The following is a 23458-nucleotide window of genomic DNA, read 5'->3' as shown; positions in this document are numbered from 1 at the left end:
CCATTGGCTTTGAGGTTTGATTCATTGACAATGGCATTTGTATATGAACATTGTAAAGAACCATATTGTTTTTGTTTTGGTGTTATTTAAAAACTGTGAACTGAAACGAGAAATAACAGCTTTAAAAACCAGTGTTTGAAAGAGTCGCTGCAGTTTGAAAAGCAAGTCACCTGATACCCATGGCAGGCATTGTAGACAATTGTTGAAGAAGCAGTAATTGAAGCTCAAATTGTAGACATCTGGGTCCTAGGCGTGTATTATTGCAGCTCTTATTGGCAACGAGATTGATTTGTGGATATGACTGAGATCTTTTGACTGCCATCAATTATGTGATTGGTTCCCAGGTAACTGAGCAGCTTGGGAATGGGAAAGTGGTTTGATCTAAACTAGCAAGAAACTGCTCGTCAAATACTCTGGAAGAAAACCAATTACCTTTCCTGTACTGGTTGTTGAAAGTTGTGACTTTTGAATGTAAATCAGAGGTATTTTCCAAGTAAAGCAGTCACTCTGTAATTAGAATAAAGAACAATACAGCACAGGAACAAGTCTTTCAGCCCTCCAAGCCTGCGCCGACACATGTCCAACGTGGATTTACTCTCAAATAGCCACCACCAATCAACATTCACCATGTCTTACAAACCAGTGATAGCCTCCAGAGAAAGACCGCTGCACAACAAGAGACTCAGCCAGCTGGAGAAGGATCATTTCAACATTGGAACAGGAAGCAAACACTAGTGTGTTGACTTTTCAGTTCTTGTACCACTGCCAATAATTTGCTGTACCTATTTATTTGTTTGTGTATGTAAAGAAGTATATATAATGGGATAATAATTCTTTGATGGTGCAGAAACTTGCTCTGCACTATCAACCTTGATCTGTAAGTCAGGTAAATTGAGATGGTGTGTGTACCTTTTCAAAATATTTGGTCTGACTCAAGGAATATGCGTTTGAATGTACTGGTGCTAATCAGTGGATAATAAAAACATGCTGAGGGTCTTGCAAGTTGAGTCTCCTGGTTTTCAACTTCTAAGGGTTAGAGTCAGCAGGCAGGTTGAGGGTGAAGGTCCTGAATATCTACATTGTGTCCTGAGTGGAGACTTCTGAAGTGGTTGTATGTGGTTCCTCCTCTGGTTGGATGCCTTGTCTCCTTGTGAGGACAGGGCACCTGGAATGGTCATCAGGCTTCCCCCCCCCACTTCTTCACCTTGCCATATCATTGGTCCCAAAGATTAAATGACGAGGATGATGAAGAGCAGATGTATGCACCTCTTTGGCAGACCCTGAGAGTGCTGAATCTAACTCTCCATGCCAACCTCTCCATGAATGCAGCCAGACAATTGCATGATTCACTCCACTGCTGCATCTTCTGGCCAATGAGGGTCATTGTGTCCCAAACACCCAATAGCCATTTTCACCACTCCTCCCTATGTGTTTGGCTGATACTGCAGCATCTTCTCTGCCCGGGGTTGAGAAGAGACATGGCAGTCCTCCAAGTGCCAGTGACCTGGAGGTGTACCTTCATCAGCTAGCTGTGGAGCTATCACAGTAAGGTGCTCAAAGATTGTGACCCCACACTCTCTGAGTTAATGTTGCCACTGCAATGTCAATATCTGAGTTGGAGGAAGTCGCCTTGCTGATGCTTCCACTGAGGCCTCAGTGCTGTTGTTCTTAGAAGTTGAGGTTGTGGCTTCTGAGGTAGTCGGCCATTTAATTGGAATGGTTGTAGAAGAGCCGATTGTATGTTCAAGCCAAAAGAGAAAGAAGGCATCATAGCCAGTGGTTAGAAGTGTAATGAGTAACACTGATGGTGAGGTTAATGTGTGAGTTGCAGTGGAATGAAGAGTGGTACATACTTGGCTGATAGAGCTTGGATGGTAGCCACAAAAGTAGTCCTGGTCTTCTCCTATGATGGCCAGATTCTCTCCTTGTATGGGGTGGGGAGCCTATGATCAGGTACTCCTGTAACTGTAAGGACCATGTTATTTTATTTTGTGCTTTTAATAAACCGTGAACTGAAGTGAGAAATAGCTATTTTAAAACAAGTGTTTGAAAGCATGGCCAGTTTTGAAAGGCAAGTAACCTGATATCCATGGCAGACATTGCAGACAACCGTTAGATCAAGCCGTAATTGAAGTTTGAGTTTGAAAATTGAAATTTGAGTTTCAGGCATTATGGAACTGAAGAGTGCGCTGATGCAGCTTTTTGTGGCAGAAAGAAGAGTATTGATCAGAACTCTTTGCCAGCCAACAGCTGTGTGATTGATTCTCAGGTAACTGAATGACTTGGAGCTGGGAACAACCTCCAAAGAGGGAGAAGTGTTTCATTCTTATCCTGCTCAAAAGCAGTCTCCCAATTCTCTGCAGTCAAAACGCACCGTAAATCTGAAGAAAGCAAAGTTATATTTTCTGCAGCAATTGATGTAAGGTACAACTTTTAACAGATAAATCAGAATATTTTTGCGAGTGCATCAGCTTGGAGAAAGGCAACTGAAACAATGTACTGGCCACCAGAAAAGCTGTAAAGAACCTGGGAATAAAGTTTGTTGAATTTCCTTTCCAGATTCTCGTCTTTATTCAGATTAGAATTTTAACTAGTAGTAGTACATGTTGGAAGTTTAAGCTGTTTATCTGTCTAATTACTAATTACGAATGGTTAATGGTGATTCTTGTTCAGTACAGAACCCTAGTCTGTGCTTTCTATCGATTGAGGTCTAAAAGTCAGGTAAACAAGGGATCTTGATGTACTTTATAAAATCTTTAACATTTGTGATGCCTCTGGGAATAACCAGATTTGATTTCCAGCACATTACCCAGTGAATCGTAACAACCCAATGAGCACTCTGTTCTGTTATAGCCAGCCTTTTTCTGGAATTAAAGAATGAAAGAGATTGAGTGAGTTGAATATGAATAGCCTGGCTATTAGTCTTGATGCAGGTCAGTGAAAGGTGGTGAGTTGCTAAAGGTAGTGAGGAGGTATTGTAGGGAATGCAAGCTTAATGGTATTTGAGGTTCAATGAGTATGAATGAGAGAAGATGATGCAGGCAATAGTGAGTGTGGCAAACTATGAACCTTAGTGTGAGGTGTGTGCAATAGGAGGGAGAGAGAGTATGAGGTGGCAGAGAGAAAAATATGGAGAAGGTCATGGCTTTCTTACGATCTTTGCTAGCCGTTACTCTGGATCGTGGATATGTCACTGACCTGAATGGTGACCTCACATCAGTCTGGCATTTTCTCCTGGTTTGGTCTCCTCTACAAAGAGGAGAGAAGAGTTCAGCCTTCCCCTGCACCACTCCTCAACCAGCACCCCCATGTTCTTGTTAGAGAATTGCAGTGCCATCTTTCACTTGATCAACAATTTCACAATTTGTCATTGACTGAGAAGGGCAGCTTCAGATTTCCAGTGCTCATCCAGATAGACAGCAGCCATTTGAAGATGGCAGCAGAATAGGGAGTGCTGGTCTTTTGATAAGTTGGTCTGGAAATGGTGCATTGTAAGGTGAAGCTAGATTCAAACATGACAGATCTGCTAGGGATGAGTGATGAAGCTAATTCAGCAAGTTTGGTACGATAAGCAAGAAAAGTCACCAGGCCTTGCAGTGGAAATTCCTCCAAAATACCTGATACAACTCAACCTTAGGTCAAAAAATGTAAGTATCAGGTCTGTGTCTTGTTACAATGGCCCTTCAACACTCCAATTGTTTGTGCATCTCTGTTCATCGTATTATCTCTGCACTTATTGGTTTGTTCAATCACTCCCTCATTCATGCCTTGGACACTTGACACCTCAGCAAATGCTGTAGTACCACCTTTTGCAGTCTTCGCCAGTGTTGCCTTTGTCTTCACTTCCTAATTTCCAAGTGGTGCAGACTCTCTCTTCTAACATCAGTCTTGTTTCTTTTGTTATTTCACCTCCATCAATGGTGAGTGTATGAATGAAAAACAAAGGCTGTGCACAGCCAGCTCACTGGAGTAGATTGCTGTTTTCCCATTTCACACACTTGTCAAATCCTAAAGCTGCAAAGCAATCAAAGGTAAACAATGAAATATGCCTGTGTATGTGGAGTATGATCTTGAGATATTGTATGAATTAAATAAGATTGAAATGTTCATTTCAGATAAAAACTATTTCTTGAAAGTGAGGCAACAATTGTCGCGATCAAAGCTGCTAGTTTATGGTGATAAAATAAGTAAAACTCTCTTTCTTTATTAGTACATGGGATCCCAAGATGTAGGGGAATCACATTTTATAATTCAGAAAATCTTTCAGTGAAAACAATAAGTCACTAGGGTTGTCGAATACTGAAAATATATGAGCAAACAAAAATGCTCATCTGATACTCATCAGTTTTAAAAAAAAGAGGTACTTGATCCCCCAATGGCTAAATAACGTGGCACTGTATGAGCCAAGAAGACCCCAGGTTTGATCTCTACTCTGTGCTGTTCCAGCTGAGTTCAGCTGATACAGTCATTCAAGACTAGAAAAGGAAAGGATCCCACACAACATGGTGAGTTTGAGATTAGGCTTGATATAGTATCCCTCATTTTTGAACAGCTTGTCATCACACAAGATATGATGGATGACTATAAAAGCATGACATGAAAATGCTTCTGACCCTAATTTTGGAATTTAATTAGATTACTTACAGTGTAGAAACAGGCCCTTCGGCCCAACAAGTCCACACCAACCCGCCGAAGCGCAACCCACCCATACCCCTTCACCTAACACTACGGGCAATTTATCCTGGCCAATTCACCTAACCTGCACATCTTTGGACTGTGGGAGGAAACCGGAGCACCCGGAGGAAACCCACGCAGACACTGGGAGAACGTGCAAGCTCCACACAGTCAGTCGCCTGAGTCGGGAATTGAACCCAGTCTCCAGGCGCTGTGAGGCAGCAGTGCTAACCACTGTGCCACCGTGCTGCCCTATGTTTCAGGAGAAAACATCAAAAAAGTAGGTGACCAGTTTTTTTTTAAAATTAGCAATCACAAGTGAAATGCAGGGCAGGATCTTGTGTTTTTGATCAGGACCTGACATCAGGATCAAATGAAGATCATGTTCTGCACTATTTTTAGAGTAGCAATTAGTCATCAATTTTGCCAATTATTAACTTAAGAATCGTATAATTGTACAGTACAGAAGAGGCTTTGACCTATCAAGTCTGCACTGACTAAAAATACTCTAAATCTGCACTGGGCCTACTTTCCAGCACTTGATCCACAGCCCAAGTACTCATCCAAGTCCATTTTAAAGATTGTAAGATTTCCCACCTAAACTCCCCTCCCAAGCAGAGCATTCCAGATTCTCTCCAACCTTTGGGGGAAAAAACAATTTTTCCTCAAATCTTCTAAACCTCCTGCTTTTTGGTTTAAAATTATCTCCCCTTTTCATTGACCCTTCAACTAAGGGGAAAAGCTACTTATTTATTTATTTATTCTTTTGTGGGATGTTGATGCCACTGGCCGGCCAGCATTTATTGCCTGTCCCTAATTGCCCTTGGGAAGCTGGTGGTGAGCTGCCTTCTTGAACCGCTGCAGTCCACCTGCTGTTATGGACCCACAATGCTGTCAGAGAGGGAATTCCAGGATTTGAAACCAGTGACAGCGAAGGAATGGTGATATATTTCCAAGCCAGGATGGTGAGTGGCTTGGAGGAGAATTTGAAGGTGGTGGTGTTCCCATGTATCTGCTGCCCTTGTAATTTTAGATAGAAGTGGACATGGGATTGGATGAGGATCTTTCTGAGGATCTTTGGATGAATTTCTGCAGTGCTTCTTATAGATAATACACATTGCTGCTCTTGAGTGTCAATGATGGAGTGAGTGGATGCTTGTGGGTGTGGTGCCAGTCAAGCAGGCTGTTTTGTCATGGATGGTGTCAAGTGACTTGAGTGTTTTTGGGGCTGCTCTCATTCAGGAGACAGTGAGGTCTGCAGATGCTGGAAATCAGAGTTGAGAGTGTGTTACTGGAAAAGCACAGCAGGTCAGGCAACATCTAAGGAGCAGGAAAATCGACGTTTCGGGCCAGAGCCCTTCATCAGGAATGAGGGCTTCGCAGTAATGCTGAAATCAACTAGGAGGCAGTGAGGTCTGCAGATGCTGGAGATCAGAGTTGAGAGTGTGTTTCTGGAAAAGCACAGGAAAAGCACATCAGGAAACGATAAAATACTCCAGCCCAAAATGTTGATTTTGCTGCTCCTCAGATGCTGCCTGACCTGCTGTGCTTTTCCAGCAGCACACTCTCAATGCTGCACTCATCCAGGCAAGTGGAATATTCCATCACATTCCTAACTTGTACCTTTATAGATAGTGGACAGGCTTTGTGGAGTCAGGAGGTGAGTTACTCACCACAGTATTCCTAGCATCTGACCTGCTCTTGTAGCCACTGCATTTATGTGGTGAGTCCTGTTGAGTTTCTAATCAATGATAACTCTCAGGATATTAATAGTGAACAATTCAGTGATGCTAGCACCATTGAATGTCAAGGCATAGTGGTTAGATTGTCTCTTACTGGTGATGGTCATAGCCTGGCATTAGCCTGGCACAAATGGTACTTGCCATTTGTCAACTCAAGCCTGGATATTGTCTGGATCTTGTTATATTTGGACACCGAGGAATTGTGAATGGTTCTGAATATTGTGCAATCATTCCCATTTCGAACCTTAGAGTGGAGGGAAGGTCATTGATGAAGCAGCAGAAGGTGATTGGGCCGAGGACACTACCTAAGGAACTCCTGCAAAGATGTCTTCGAGCTGAGACGATTGACCTCGAACAACCATGATCATCTTCCTATGTGTCAAATATGACTCTAACCAGCAGAGGGTTTTCCCCTGACACTCATTCTACCTTGACAATGTCCCTCATGATCTTATACTCATCAATCAGGTTCGCTCTCAACTTTCTGTGATTAGATTAGACTTACAGTGTGGAAACAGGCCCTTCGGCCCAACAAGTCCACACCGACCCGCCAAAGCGAAACCCACCCATACCCCTACCCCTACATTTACCCCTTACCTAACACTACGGGCAATTTAGCATGGCCAATTCACCCTGACCCGCACATCTTTGGACTGTGGGAGGAAACCGGAGCACCCGGAGGAAACCCACGCAGACACGGGGAGAACGTGCAAACTCCACACAGTCAGTCACCTGAGTCGGGAATTGAACCCGGGTCTCAGGTGCTGTGAGGCAGCAGTGCTAACCACTGTGCCACTGTGCCGCCTGTGCTCTAAAGAAAGGTACTGAGCCTGTCCTGCCTCTCTTCATGGCTAAAATGTTCCCACCCAGGCAACCTGGTGAACTCTTCAGCATCTGCTCCAATTAATTACATCTTTTGGATAGTGCAATAACCAGAACTGCACACAATACTCCAACAGTGGCTTAATCAAAGTTTTTTTACAGCTCCAACATAACTTCTGATCTTGTAATCTATGCTACAACTGATAAAGATAAATCTCCCATATGCCTTCTTAATTATTCTTCCTGTCATCTTCAGAGATCTGTGAACAAGCACTCCTTCTGTTCTTCTAAGCTTCCTCTTGACCTTCCATTCATTGAGTGCAACTGTGTTCTGTTGCTTCGTTCAAAATGCACCAATTCACAATTATCAGGATTAAATTCCATCTGTCATTGATCTGCCCGTCTGACCAATTTGTTTATATTCTTTGTAGTCTAGGATGTTCCTATCATTTCCCCACCCCCCCAAATTATTTTCTATATCTTTTATATAAATCACAAATACTAAGGGACCAAGGAATGATCCCTGTGGTACACCGCAAGACGCCAGTCTCCAGTCACACAAACAGCCTTTTATCACCACCCTCTGACTCCTACCACTAAGCCAATTTTGGGTTGCATTTGCTAAGTTAGCCTGAATCCCATGTGTTTTTTGCTTTCTTTATCACCTCCCTGGCAAAGAGCTTGATTGGTGTCCAGTTAAGGCTAATCCTTGAAACTGGAAGGCCAATATGAGGTCCTTCAGCGTGGGAAGGATTTTAATATGTCTTTGCATCTAAGGGAAAAATAGAAAGCCTCCATATTGAAATGCCATTTCAGAAACTAAACAAAAGCCTGTTAACAAAATATGGCCACAGCTGCTAGGCCACCAGTGTGGAGAAAGAACTCCATGACAAGGCAGCCTATGACCACAATGTGGATGGATGAAGAAGGTTGGAGGGCCCCCAGCTACGTGCTGCAGCACTTGTGCTAACCATTTCAATCCACTCTCCCAATTCTCCCTACCCTGCCACTGAAAGACCACCTTTAAGCAATGCACTCACGTATGTTTGTTCTCAGTCCCATACCGGGGCACAAAGTACTGATGGTGATATCACCACCCTTCTGTTTTTTATCATGATGTTTGCTGACACCAATTCACAAATGATGAATGCAGACCTGATATCCATTGAATCCATATATTCTTTCACTTACAAAAATTAATTAGTATTTGTCACTTTTTGTTAAATTATGTTTATGAGCAATATTGCTGCTAATGCACATGCTCCTTTATGTCAGCAAATGCAGCCTTTATTTAAACCTATGATGAGTGGTATTGCCTGGTTCAAGATATAATTTTCTTGCTAGCAAAGATTTGGAGGTGCTGGTGTCAGATTGGGGTGTACAAAGTTAAAAATCACACAACATTAGGTTATAGTCCAACAGGTCTATTTGGAAGCACTAGCTTTTGGAGCGCTGCTCCTTTATCAGGATCAAGGACCTCCTGATGAAGAAGCAGTGTTCCGAAAGCTACTACTTCCAAATAAACCTGTTGGACTATAGCCTGGTGTTGTGATTTTTAACCTTGCTGGCAAAGTATGACAAGTGGGATCCTGGATATTTCTGATTATACGGATGTGATCAAATTTATAAGCATGAACTAAACTCCAGTATTTGTTTAGAGTCCTGACAAGAATCCTGGGTTATTACAAGCTTTTGTATTATGTATCGAACAATTGTTCGATACATAATTTCAGAAATTGTTTGATACGTTATACAAAAGCTTGTAATAACCCAGGATTCTTGTCAGGACTCTAAACAAATCCTGGAGTTTAGTTCATGCTTATAAATTTGATCACAGCCTTATAATCAGAAATATCCAGTATCCCACATGTCATAGTTTGCTAGCAAGGAAATTGTATCTTGTGGAAATGCCATTCATACTAGAGAAACCAGTAATACATATCAACAAAGTAAAACATTCAGTAGTTTCCAAAAAGAGAAATAACCCCCCCTTGCAAAAATTTCTGACATATGTCGAGACCAATTTTGACTGTAAGATAAAAGACATTTTATGTATTGAGTTATGAGTTATTTATGGTTATAGGCTGCAAGGTTCACAGCCACAAAAACAAATTACAAGGTTACAGGATTTCTTATCAATCTTTATTTAATGACAAAACAATAACTACAGCTGCAAAGTTACTCCATTGCTATTTTCTTCTCTCATTAGGCTCTTTATGCTACAGAATGTTACTGAGCACTCACATACAGTTTCACTATAATTCAGAAGGATCCAAAGCAATGTTGTACTGATAATTCCATTCAATTTAAACAACCGTTGTGTAACTGCATAAAACAATTTCATTAAATGGTTTATTGCATCTCATTTAAAGCTGCAGATAACTTTAAATTGTTCACAATACAGCTTGAGAGTAAAGAAAATCTTATTTTTTTCTCCCTAAGTAATGTGTTTCTTCAAATTGTGAAATAAGTTGTGTGGAAATAAGAAGTGAGAACAGGTAACACTACTCTGAATTGTAAAACAATCTCATTATTTACTCAAAACAGAGTAGTTCCTATTCAGTCTGTCTTGATTTATAGTGGACTACTTACAGTGTAACACTAGCCAGTTTTTGACAGACACCTACGTTCTGGTAAAACTAACAGCTGGTTTTGCCAGCTGGTCTGTGCAGGTTAGCTCAGTGGGTTAGATGGCTAGACTGTTGTGTGAAATAACATCAAAGATGTAGATTTAATTCTCTTAGCATCTGTGACAGCTCATTGAGGCATGTTTCTTTACCTTGCCCCATGATTGCTATGTCTCTGATACCTATTGGTTCTTTCTGGATTATGACCGATTATCTACATTCCAACACAAATACCAAAATTGCTGGAAAAGCTCAGCAAGTCTGGCAGCATCTGTGAACAGAAATCAGAGTTGACATTTCAGTTAAGTGACCCTTCCTCAGAGTAGTTCTGAGGAAGTGTCACTGGACTCAAAACGTTAACTCTGATTTATCTTCACAGATGCTGCCCAACCTATTGAGCTTTTCCAGCAATTTCTGTTTTTATTTCTGATTTTCAGCATCCGCAGTTCTTTCAATTTTAACTAACAACCAATTTGTATCACAAAGCTTTGACTTCCATAATGTTCATATTCAGAAACAATACAATAAGAAGATTGTGAAATTGCAATTTGAGGCAGTTATCAGTGTAGTGAGTGTAATGGGGTCAGCCAAGTGGCCCTCAGAAAATATAAGTTCCCTGATTGGGGCTGTTAATCTGGTCATATTGCGGAGCCCTGGCCAACAGTTATATTCAGGGACATCAGAGGTTTGAAAGCTGGCTCTGAGGAAGCTGGATCAATGTCAAGGACTTTGCATGCATAAATAAAAGGTGACTAGGTGATGGGATACTGGTCTTTTCGAGAATTATTTCAGTGGCGAAGAGAGAAACTTTGCTTCTGAAAGAATTCACTCACAACAATCATCTTCAAGTTGGGGTAAGCATTTCTGTCATCATGCCATTACTTGGGAAGCTTGACGCATTCAATTCTGCTTTTGAAGACTTGGCCCAGTATATGGAAAGATTGTTTTATTTTTTCTGGGCAAATGATATTGGGGCAGATGAAAAGCACCAAGAAAGTCTCCTGCCAGCTAGTGGACCGGTAGCTTTTTCAGTCATTAGGTGTCTAACTTTCCCGGAGGCACCAGATACTAAAACAGTTCAGGAGTTGACAAATTTAGTTATGGAACATTACAACCCCTATACTGGGGAACCTTTACAGATTAAGGGTACAACTTTGCTTTTAGTCTCTTATGAGAGGCAGCTGATTGTAGTAAAAGGCTCGGATCCAAATTTGATGGGATGAAATTGATTGTGAAAGATTCACCTGGATTGGCTCAACATTTTTTCATTAAATACCATATATACTCGAGCAATAGTCAATCTCATGTAAAAGTCAAACCCCTATTTTTGGCCAAATAATCTGAAATTTTCTGTATATCTTGTGTAAAAGTCAACTCTAGTTCTTCACAGATAGCAGATCAACATTTATGAGTCAGTGTACCAGCCATCACGTCCCGCTCCAACTCTCCAGTCTGCCGGTTGTTCCACTCTGCTCCCAGTCTTCCAGTCCGCTGGCTGTTGTGTTCTGCTCTGGGTTTTTAGAATTACCATAATTTGTGTTTTTCTCTTTATTCATTTAGAGATCATTTGGGTTTTTGCTAATGATACAGTATGATTTTCGATGGAGCTCAAAATTGGCATCTATGTAATAGTTGATTCCATAGATTTTACCTTTAAAAAGTAGTAAAAAATTTGGATGAGTACTTGAGTACATATGCTACCTGGAAGTTTTTTAGGAAGATCTAGGGACTATCAAAGGGGCTACAGCCATCTCGCATGTTGACCAGGAAGCAGTTCAACGATTCTGCAAGACCACCTAGTGCAATTTGCCTACAGTCGAGGCAGAAATCAGAAGACTGGAACATGAAGGAATCATCAAAGTAGTCCAGCTATGGAATGGGCAGCATCAGTCTTATTGATTGTGAAGTGCGAGGGGTCGGTTCACCTTTGTGGATATTTTAAATGAATGATAAACTGTTTCTCACAGCTGAATAGATGTAGGTTTCTCCCGCTATCCGAACGTAAGGTATTCCTATGAAACCTTTCATAAGCTGAAATGGTGTAAAGTGAAAAAGCAGTTACCATTAATTTGTATGGAAAAAGTTTTTGAGCGTTCCTAGACCCAAAAAATAACCTATCAATTCATACCAAATAATAAAAACCTAAAATAACACTAACATATAGTAAAAGCAGGAATGATATGATAAATGTACAGCCTATATAAAAGTAGAAATAATGTATGTACAGTGTAGTTTCATTTAGTTCCCGGGGATGGAGCTTGGCAAAGCCACTCTCCCTGCTCGCGGTGTGCACTGCCTCTATAACGGCTCACTACAAAACAAACGCTGAACGTTATTTTCACTATTCATCTTTTCTCTTTGGATTTCTTTTGGTTAGAGTAAACAGGTAGGAATGTAGGTCTTTCGTAAAAGTGAAGTGGCGTAAAGTGAACTTTCAAAAAGTGAGGGATACCTGTACCCAATCCATGTCATAATGGATTTATACATAAAAGGGCTGTCCTTCACAAAGCTAGGCATGAGCTATGTGTACTTGCAATTGCGGTTTTTGAGGATTCCCAGAAGTATGTTATAATTAGTACCCATAGGGTTTGTGCCAATATATGTTACTGCTATTTAGGGTAGCAGCAGATGACGGAGAACATTTTACAAGTTCTACCCGAGGTTGCTATTTATCTGGATGACATGCTAATAACAGGGAAGACCAATAAGAAGCACTTAGATCATTTGGATTATAGCCCTTCAACATTTCTCCCAGATGGACATATGCCTTAGAAGGGAAAAATGTGCATTCCAGGTAGCCTAAGTGACCTACTTGGGCTACAGAGTCGACCAGACCAGGTTACATCTATTGAAAGATAAAGTGAGGGCAAAGAAAGGTGATGCTTGTATGCCTATACCACAGCTTAGCTTTTTCCTTAGGATGGTGAGCTATTCCAGAAAGTGAATACATCCCCTGGCCTCCATCCTGGTTCCTTCGCATCAATTAATACAAAAGGGTCAGCCTTGTGTAGCCAAGCCATAGTCTGCATGGAAGTGAGGAAACAGTTCTCATCCTCTAAGCTGTTGGCATACCGTGATTCAAGCGAAATTGGTACTGACATGCAATGTCTCTCTGGGAGACAGTGAGGTCTGCAGATGCTGGAGATCAGAATTGAGAGTGAAGATCCGAGTTGAGAGTGTGTTGCTGGAAAAGCACAGCAGGTCAGGCAGCATCTGAAGAGCAGGAAAAATGACGTTTTAGGCTGGAGCCTTTCATCAGGAATGGAATTTCCTGATGAAGATCTCAGGCCCGGAATGTCAATTTTCCTGCTCCTCAGATGCTGCCTGACCTGCTGTGCTTTTCCAGCAACACACTTTCAACATGCAATGTCTCCCCGCTGGCAGATACAGCAAAAGTGGTGCTGCCAATGGAAGATTCTGTAATGGTTTTAAAATTTTTGAACACACTTCCAGTCATAGCTGACAATATCAGACTTTGAAAGTGGAAAGATCCAGTCTTGGTAAAACTGAAACAGTTGGTCGTGAGGGAGGGAAACTGAAGGGCTATCACAAAAAGAACTGAAACCTTTTTAGACCCAGAGAGACCAGATCACCATAGGGGATAGCATTTTATTATGGGGAGCAAGAGTGATTGTCCTGAGCAAAGATCACTGCCAGATGCCAGCTGAACAGAATTGGCGAGAAGTTATGTCTGGTGGCCAGGACTGGATACAGATATAGTCGCGTTGATGAGGCAGTACCTAAAGTGTGATCAAGGACAAAAATTACTGCCAGCCGTTCCCACACATTCATGGGAATGGCGAGGTGATCTCTGGACCTGTTTACATATCAACTATGCAGATTGTTTCCTAGGCTCTATGTTTTTAGTCATTGCAGATGCCCACTCAAAATGGCTGGATGTGCATTGAGTTCATTCCTCAAACATGGGGATAATGATAGAAAAACTGCATGCACCTTTTGCAATACATAGGCTGCCTGAAATGTTTGTCACAGATAAAGAACATCATTTACCAGCAGGGAATTTGAGTAGTCAAATGGTATTTCTCATATAAGAACAACTCCATACTATCCATCATGCTATGGTCTGGTTGTTTACTTCAGGGGTTGAAGTTTGGTGCAGAGGGAATGGCCCTGCATGGATAAGAGGCATGGTTAATATGAGGTCAGAAAGTGAGGACTGCAGATGATGGGGATCAGAGCCGGTCAGGCAGCATCCGAGGAGCAAGAGAGCAGCATAAGCACTTCATCTGGAATGAAGGGGTGGCCCAAGGTGGCTGAGAGATAAATGGGAGAGTGGTGGGGTGGGGGGAGGTGATACGGTAAATGGGAATGCTATAGTAGATGAAGGTAGGGGCGAAAGTGATAGGTTGGAGAGGAGGGTGGATTGGATAGGTCCAAAGGAAGATGGACAGGTAGGACAGTTCAAGAGGGTGATGCCAAGTTGCAAGGTTGGATCTGAGATAAGATGGAGGAGGAGAAATGAGGAAACTGGTGAAATCCATATTGAGCCCGTGTGGTTGGAGGTTCCCAAGGTGGAAGATGAGGCGTTCTTTCTCCAGGTGTCAAATGGCTAGAGTTTGGCTGTGGAGGAGTTGCATTCCTTTGCAGAGTGGGAGGGGGATTAAACTGTTCGGCCACAGGTTGGTGGGGTTGTTTAATGTGTGTGTCCCATAGATGTTCTCTGAAATGTTCTGCAAGTTGCCATCTGTCTCCCGTGATGGCTCAGTGGTTAGCACTGTTGCCTCACAGCACCAGGGACCCAGGTTTGATTCCAGCCTCGGGTGACTGTCTGTGTGGAATTTAAACATTCTCCTTATGTCTGCATGGGTTTCTTCCCATAGTCCAAAGATGTGCAGGGTAGGTGAATTGGCCATGCTAAATTGTCCATGATGTTTATGGATGTGTAGGTTAGGTGCATTAATCAAGAAAATGTAGAGTGATAGGGTAGGGGAATGGCTCTGGGTGGGATACTCTTTGCAGGGGCAGTGTGGATTTATTGGGCCAAGTGGCCTGTTTCCACACTGTAGAGATTCTGTTCATTTACTTATCCAAATGTCTTTTAAATGTTGTAATTGTACCCCCATCCACCACTTCCTCTGGAAGTTCATTCCATACACAAACTACCCCTGTGTAAAATAATTACCCCATGTCTTTTTTAAATCTCTCTTCTCCCATCTTAAAAATGTGCCCCCTAGTTTTGAAATTCCCCAAACTAGGGAATAGACAACTACCATGAACTCTATCTATACCACTCATTATTTCATAAAATTCTATAAGGTCATCTTTCAATCTCCTGCCTTCCAGTGAAAAAATGCCCTCGTCAACTTTCCTTTGGATGTGTTCTGAGTCCTTCAACGCACTTCCATGGCTCAGACAAGAAAGCATTCAAGGTGATTTTTAAAAATCAATTGACAGCTTTTTAAACAATACGTTGTTTCTCTTCTAATGTAGCTCATGAGCTGTTATGGTACATATGTAGTGTCCCTACTCCTGAGCAAAAAGGCCTGGGTTCAAGTTCCACCAGTCATAAACACGTTGACTAAAAATATGCACAACTTACATGTTGCATCTGTAGGTTGTGAAGGCCACAAAGAGAAAGGAATAGCTGTCAGTAGACCAGATGTGCTGCAGAGGTTTTAATTGCTGCAGCGAAGAGCCTACAGCCTTGACAATAGACAGTTTGCTGTTCAAACACCTCTAGCCTCAGAAGGTGCTTTCATTGCTACACAGTTGAGGGTCAATTTTTTTGGAAAGCACTTTAACTTCCTTGCACTTCAATCACCTTCAGCTGCAATTCACTGCTGCCAGCTTTCACTATGACATGGGAGCATTTTTTTTTGCAATGAGTGACAAGAGAAGCCATCAGATGAAGCAGAAGTTTGACAGGGCAAATGTAAAGGACACTGAGATCCATCTCAAAAGAAGCAAGATCTCCAAACAGGGACTACAGGCAGAGGATAATATTTCCAAATGTAACTGAGTCCCAATACTTCTCAAAGCTCATTTTGTCACAGTAGAATGCTGTTGACATCTGCAGGCTCTCAGAATAAAGCCTGCTTCAAGGTGGATCAGGTGGGAACCCGTTAACAATGCCCAACAATATGCCTGTGTCTGAACGACCATCCATTACTCCCAACCCAACCCCAAACAACACCCATTCAACCATCACCCCTGCCACTTTCCAGCAAGGTCTTTGCCTTTGAGGCACTGTAAAGTAAAAAAAACAGAGATGTGTGTATTTCCATCATGCTTTATGTAGCGAGGAGAAAAGAACAGCATTTGTAGAAAGTGACTTTTAAGGCATTCTGTGAGAGTCTTAAATGTCTTTGCAAGTGTTGGCTGCTCAGTTATGTATGTGAAATATATCAGAAAGGTAGAAATGAGTACAGCTGCAAAGTTTGTGTTCATGTGAAGCTTGAGGTCCTATTATTTAAGTCAAAGAGACGCAAAAGGATAATGAAGCAAGATTGTACTCATATTGATTTTTTGATGAATGTTCATAGGATTGGATGAATGTGAAGAAGTACTGTGATCAGTTCCGAGATGAGGTTCCTCCAAATGATTACCATTCAAGACAGGATACCTCAAACTGTGAAGCTAACGCTATGTAAACTAGAAGGCTGAGGATAGGAAATGGGAAGAGAAGGTTTGATTGCTGAACCAATTGGTTTAGTCTCCATTTGCATTGACTTAGATATATACAATTTTTCTTCCATTAGCTTCTGATTGAAATGAGCTCCATTTCAGATTTCCTGAATGAATGAATTGCACTTATATTAAAAAAAAGAAAGGACACTTGCAGATGTATAGCATATTCTTTTCTTACGGGGAAGACCTGTCAGAGAGTGCAGCGTAACAATTATGTCTGAATTGTGTGTGGGTGTAGATTAACATGAGTTACAACCTACAAATTATCAAAGACCTTTGGAAAAATTGGAAGCATTTTAGGGAGATAATAATGGTAATTAATTTTATTTGTAGTAGCCTTCATTATGTTTCATTTCATAAAAGAGTATAAGAGTAGGAGATGGAGATTGACAACCCAGTTGAGAAGATTAAATAAAATTGACTATTTTGCATATTTTGGCTGTATTTTCTTTAATGCTTAGTTTGTGCTGCATGCAAAGTAATTTCCATTTATTTAAACTGATGTTAGTTAGATATTGATTAACTTTACCATCTTATGGATTTTGTTATTTCCAAGGCTAATACCAAAACAATTGGTTCAGCCATCCCTCTTTTGTTTTCTGCCCTCAGACTTTTTCCTCCCTCACATTCACCCTACCCTACTGTTCATCAAAAAGCAATATGACTGCAGCCTCACTACATTAACCTTTTGTTTTCTTTTTGTTTGACTTACGGCATTTATGCTATCTTCCCTCCATTATCTCTCATCTTTCTCTCTGTCAGCAGAGCTACCTTTACATCCATTCATGCATTTCTAATATAGCCATTGTCTCTCTAGGATTGATTTCTCTCTTGTTTCTCCCCCAGTCCTTCATTTTTGGTCACATACATAATATTACTCTGTAGTATCATCTATAGGTATGAGTCAATTTACATTACCTCAGCTAATGACACTCAAGGGCAACTAGGGATAAATACTGACCCAGCCAACAATACGCACATCCCATAAGTTAATTTAAACCAGTCCTACCTCATTCTTTGACCAAATGACTAACAATGTGCTGCCTGACTTCTGTATAATGCTGAATTGTAGCTGTTCAGCATTTCCTCCAATGAAGCATTGGGAATTCTGAAGCAAGCATCGAAACTCAAAACACATTAATGATTCCAATATCCCATTAATTACTGACGTCGGCTGCTCCAAATTGTCTAACATTTAGTGTCCTCTCGAACCCGAGCTGAGTTTCCAACCACATATTTTGGGTCTGCCCAAGTTTGCTTATTTTTAACTCGACAAAATCCTCCCGCTCCTGACTCGCATGTACCACAGTAAAGATCCTACACTATTTGTCTTCATACTCGATTACACAATCACCCTTGTCATCCAACATGTCCCTTTCATAACATCCAATATGTTCAAAATACCATTGCACACATTCTGCGTCCTGCTGCAATGAGCCCTGCTTCCTTATCACATTCATGTTCACTGACCTACATTAGCCCCACTTCATCTTATAACCATAATTAAAAATCCTCTTCCTTATCTAAAATACATACTTGACTTTAGTACAACTTCTGTCTGTGATTTCTTCCGTACATAAACCCTGTCCCAATCATTCATTGTTGATCTTTGACTCTTGTGTGTTCACTTTCTCTCATCCACCAAAGATTGCAAATTTGTTAGTTGTCTTGAATTTTGTGAATTCCCTTTCTACTCCTTGACTTTCTCTTTTCTTGTTTCTTGTTTCTTAAATGTCTATCTTTCATTATACCTATGATTGTGTTTCTTAATTCCTTACATGTTTTATGCCTATTTTTACATACCTGTGAACTACATTGGGGTATCCTTTTTTACATTCAAGCTGCAGTATAATGAACAATGTTATGGAATAGTTCTGAGGGAATTCATTTGCATTTACAAGACAAGTTTGCTGCTCAAGTTGATAGCATATTCACCAAATAAAAGTTGACCTGCCACCCTTCTGATTTGTTTCTTTTAACTTCCAGGTCAGGATCGGAGTGAAGCTGGTCTGATAAAACGGTTTAAAGGAGATGGATTCCGGTATAGGGCAAAACTAATTGGTGTGGATGAGGTTTCAGCTGCAAGGGGAGATAAACTCTGCCAGGATTCAATGATGAAACTAAAGGTAACTTTACAGAATTCAAGACATGTTGAAATATAATAAGACAGTGAATAGTGTCCTGATGCAGCTTCGTTTGTGTGTGTTGGGGTGGTTACTTTCATAGTTTAGGACTTGGTCTGTGTGTGTTGTTTTCCTGTGTACCCTATTCAAAAGAGCCACAACACACTGCAGTACACCAGAACTGCAAAAAGAGGAAGAGGAACACCTATACAAGGTCTTCGCCAAAAACGGATACCCGCGCAACTTTATCAACAGATGCCTAAGAGACAGACCACGGAACGAGGACATGCCACAACCAAAAGGACTAGCCACACTACCATACATCAGGAGCGTTTCAGAACTGACAGCCAGACTACTGCGACCCTTAGGACTCATAACGGCACACAAACCAACAGCCATGCTCAGACAACAACTCACTAGAACAAAGGACCCGATACCCAACATGAGCAAAACTAATGTAGTTTACAAAATACCATACAAGGACTGCACAAAACACTATATAGGACAAACAGGAAGACAGCTAACAATCCGCATACATGAACATCAACTAGCCACGAAACGACACGACCAGCTATCCCTAGTAGCCACACACGCAGACAACAAGCAACATGAATTCGACTGGGAAAACACTACTATCATAGGGCAAGCCAGACAGAGAACAGCCAGGGAATTCCTAGAGGCATGGCATTCATCCACAAACTCCATCAACAAACACATCGACCTGGACCCAATATACCAACCACTACAGCGGACAGCTGAAACTGACACCCGGAAGCGGCAAGGACAGACCACTATAAATACCGGAAGAAACATCAAAGAAGCGCTTCGCAGGAGGCTCCAGAGCACTGATGATGTCGCCTAGCCAGGGGATGAAATGTTTGCAACAAAAACTTCCAGCTCTGCGAACAGAACCACAACAATTCTCTTTGCTGTTTCAGTTTTACAAATCACACAACACCAGGTTATAATCCAACAGGTTTATTTGAAAACACTAGCTTTTTGAGCACTGCTCGTTCATCAGGTGGTTGTGGAGGTTGAAGGAGCAGTGCTCCGAAAGCTAGTTCATCCAAATAAACCTGTTGTACTATAACCTGATGTTGCGCGATTTTTAATTTTGTACACCCCAGTCCAACGCTGGCACCTCCAAATCATCAATTTTTAAAAATAATTGTTTTCTTAATATTTCAAGGTAAAATCTGATTGAGATATAATCTCTTCCCTAACTTGCATTATTATGCAAGTACAGTCACTTTCCTGGGCTTGCTAGCAATGTTTTAAATCACTGGTACATGTGGTGTAATGCCTGTTGCTATCAATAGTGGAAGAAGGAGGCCCTTAAATAGGCATTAGTTGGGCACTAAAGGTTCTGAATTGGTGATGGTAGTGTGAGACAGGCCATCCACAAGACTTCCCTCCATAATCATAATCAAGGCAGTGGCAGTGTAGCGATGGGATCCCCACCCATCACCCTCCAGCCTGATAAAGTGCCTCCTTCTACCACAAATTGGTATGGGAAATGGCATTATGTTGCACCCTAATTGTCAGTGATCAGGATATTGGTTAGTCACTGTCATTTGATGCCAGTATTGATGATTCTATTACTAATGACTGAGGGTATGTATTAGGTAAATGTGTCTGCATGAGGTTGAGGTTTATTGTTTGTTTTTACCTAGGTACCTTACCACTTTACTAAGTAGCTGCCATTATCACATTGAAATAATACTGAAAACAAAAAAAGTGCCAGAAATCACAGCAGGTCAAGTAGCATCCATGGAGAGACCTAGCTACCATTTTGAATCTGGATGACTCTTCATCAGAGCTGACGTGAAGTGTGGAGGGGGCAGCATTTATGCAACAGTTGTGGGGTGGAGTGCTGGAGGAGAAAGGGTAATTATAGTGCAAATTAAGCGATTGGAATGTGAGAATGGCAGAAAAATGGTGTGTCCAACTGTCAAACTTGAAAGAATAGATGGTTCCACTGGAAGTGATAATGAGTTCAACACCTTCAGATTGTAAACCCACTCCCAGTCCTTCCCTTTCTTTTAGCTTTACTTGTTACATTCTCTGTCCCAATTAAGACAATAACAATGAAGGATTTCATACCAGGACATCAAATAGGTGTTTCTGTGGCATGAAACAAGACTCCCTGTTGCCTCCCTGATGCCAGAGTCAAGATATCAGAGTAGCAGCAGGGCATTCTTCTAGAAGTGAGGGACCAGCCAGAAACCTTGGTCCTTATTGACATCAATGATTTAGGCAGATGAAAGGTTCTGAAAGCAGAATTTGGGGAGTTAGGAAGGAAATTAAAAATAAGACCTCACTTACCGGTAAGCATAATAATATGCGGATTGATCGATTGAACACGGAAAATTAGAGGGAGAGCATCAGATATCTGAGACATCAGGGCCAATTCCAGGGCAAGGGGTCCTGTACAAGCTAGAGTGAATATCTCTTTGCAAGATTGGGACTGATATCCTCACAGGAAGGTTTGCTCATGCTTGGGGTTGGTTTAATCAGGCTTTTCAGCAGGGTGGGAACCAGAAGGGCAACTCGAACAGGAAGCGAGTTAAGCTGGAAGCAGGAGGTAGTTAAGCTGCAAGGGAGACTGGAAAGCAGACAAAACATAGCCAAACATTGAATATGCCTCGAATGTGGAATGATGTCAAAAAGAAAGTTTTAAGGGCACTTTGCTTGAATGCACGTTGTGTTTGCAAAAAGATAAATGATCTAAAAGCACAAAGTGCCATAATAGAAACATGGCTCCATTGAAATCAGGGCAGATCAGAATATTGAAAGGATTTTTCTTTTTTAAGAAGGATAGATAAGAATGAAAAGGAGATGGAGTTGCACTAACAATACAAGATGTGACCAGTACATTATTATTGGAGGACCACAGATTGGAGAAACAATGTGTAGAACCTGTTTGGGTGGAACTAAGAAATAGCAAGTGTCCGAAGACTTTGGTTGGTGTTATTTATATGCTGCTGAATAGTTGTGGTAGCATGGGGAAAGATATACATCAGGAAATGAGAGAAGGTAATAACATGTGCAACATGGTATTCATGGGTGACTTCATCCTGCACATTGTCGAGGTAAACCAACTGAGCATTAAAGATGAGGAGGATGATGTTCTGGAGTATTTTTAGAATGGTGTTGTAGAGCAGCATATTGAAAAGCTGATGAGAGACACGCTATTTTAAGTTGTACAAAGTTAAAAATCACACAACCCCAGGTTATAGTCCAACAGGTTTATGTGGATGCACTAGTACTACGAGTGTTGCTTCTTCATCAGGTGGAGAAGTGGCGCTCCAAAAGCTAGTGATTCCAAATAAACCTGTTGGACTATAACCTGGTGTGTGATTTTTGACTTTGTCCACCCCAGTCCAACACCGACATCTCCAAATCATATTTTAGGATGAGTGACAACTATAATTGAATTTTATATTCTGCTTGAAAATTAGATAACTCAATCTGAAGCAAGGATGGTAAATTTGATTAAGGAAGATTATGAAAGCACAAGGCACAAGTTGGCTGAGCTGAATTGGGAAAATGTATTAAAAGGCATGACTGTACATACAGAATGGACAATATTTAATGAACTATTACCTGGCTTACAACAATTATACATTCATTTAAGCAGCAAAAACTCAAAAAAGCATCAACCGTGGCTAAGAAAAGGGGCTTAAGGAATGTAGAAGATACTTTAAAAAATTAAGTAGTGACTGAAATTGTAATAAGTCTAAGGATTGGGAAGTTTCAGAATACAGAAAAGGAGGATCATGAAAGTAATAAAGGAAGGAAAAATAGAACACAAAAGCAATCTAGCAAAATGCACTTAACTGGACTGTAAAAACTCTGCAGCCATAAAAAGGAAACAAATCCCTAAAGCAAGTGGGTCTGTTAAAGCAGAGTCAAGAGAATTTATGAGGGGCAACAAAGAAATGCCGGAGAAGTTAAATTATTATTTTGTGCCTATTTTCACAAAGGAAGGCACAAGATATCTCCCAGAATTAAAGTTCCAAGTGACTAAGGAGAACAAGCAGTTGGAAGAATTGAGTATTAATAACAACACTGTACTGGAGAACTGATGGGTCTGAAAGTTAATAAGTGCCCAGGACCTGATAGAACCAGAGTGTTCAAGAAGGTGTTGGCAAAGGTAGCAAATGCATTAATAATCATCTTCCAAAATTCCACATTCTGGAATAATTCCTACAGATTGAAAGCTTGAAAAAATAACTCCACTATTTAAGAAAGGAGCAAGGGTAAACAGAGAACTGCAGACACATCAACATTACATCTGTAGTGGAGAAAATGGTAATGTAAGTGATAATGATAACGTGGACACAAGTGATCTGAATGTACATAGGTGGCCTGATGGTGTAGATGGAGAATCATGCTTGACAGATTTGTTGAATTTTTTTGAACTGACAAAATTAATAAAGGGGAGTCAATGGATGTGATTTATTTGAATTTTCAGAAGGCTTTTGCTTAGGTCTCCAACAGGAGGTTTAGTTGGGAAATTTAAAGCGTCCTACAGGAATTGATGTAATGGCATGGATTAAGGCTTGGTTAATATACAGAAAACAGAGAGAAGGAATAATCAGTCATTCTCACGTTGGAAGATTGGGGCTCGGGAGTACTGCAAGAATTAAAGGAATAGACAGGATAGATGCAGGCAGTATTTCTGCTACATTTCTTCTTCTGTGTAGACCTTCAAGGTTCATGCACAGTAATGACTTCCAGAATCAGAATTCAATGTTGTGACTTTTGCTGGCACTCTGAACACCATGTGCAGACTGTGGTTATGTAGGTGCACCACCAT

At 41.1% G+C, this 23458-nt stretch overlaps 1 protein-coding gene across 1 annotated transcript in view; it reads left to right on the top strand.

Annotated features, from left to right (window-relative positions):
- dab1a (DAB adaptor protein 1a) overlaps nucleotides 1-23458 on the top strand; it is a 360206-nt gene that overhangs the window by 123778 nt on the left and 212970 nt on the right. The window contains exon 3 of the mRNA XM_060829579.1: nucleotides 18500-18639. Within this exon, the coding sequence (XP_060685562.1) occupies nucleotides 18500-18639 (140 nt within the window). The remainder of the gene's footprint in view (nucleotides 1-18499; nucleotides 18640-23458) is intronic.

This window comes from Hemiscyllium ocellatum, chromosome 9, assembly GCF_020745735.1.
Source record: "Hemiscyllium ocellatum isolate sHemOce1 chromosome 9, sHemOce1.pat.X.cur, whole genome shotgun sequence".
In the NCBI taxonomy this organism is placed as follows: Eukaryota; Metazoa; Chordata; class Chondrichthyes; order Orectolobiformes; family Hemiscylliidae; genus Hemiscyllium; species Hemiscyllium ocellatum.
Note: the sequence above shows the minus strand (reverse complement) of the source record. Positions and strands in the feature narration are given on the sequence as shown.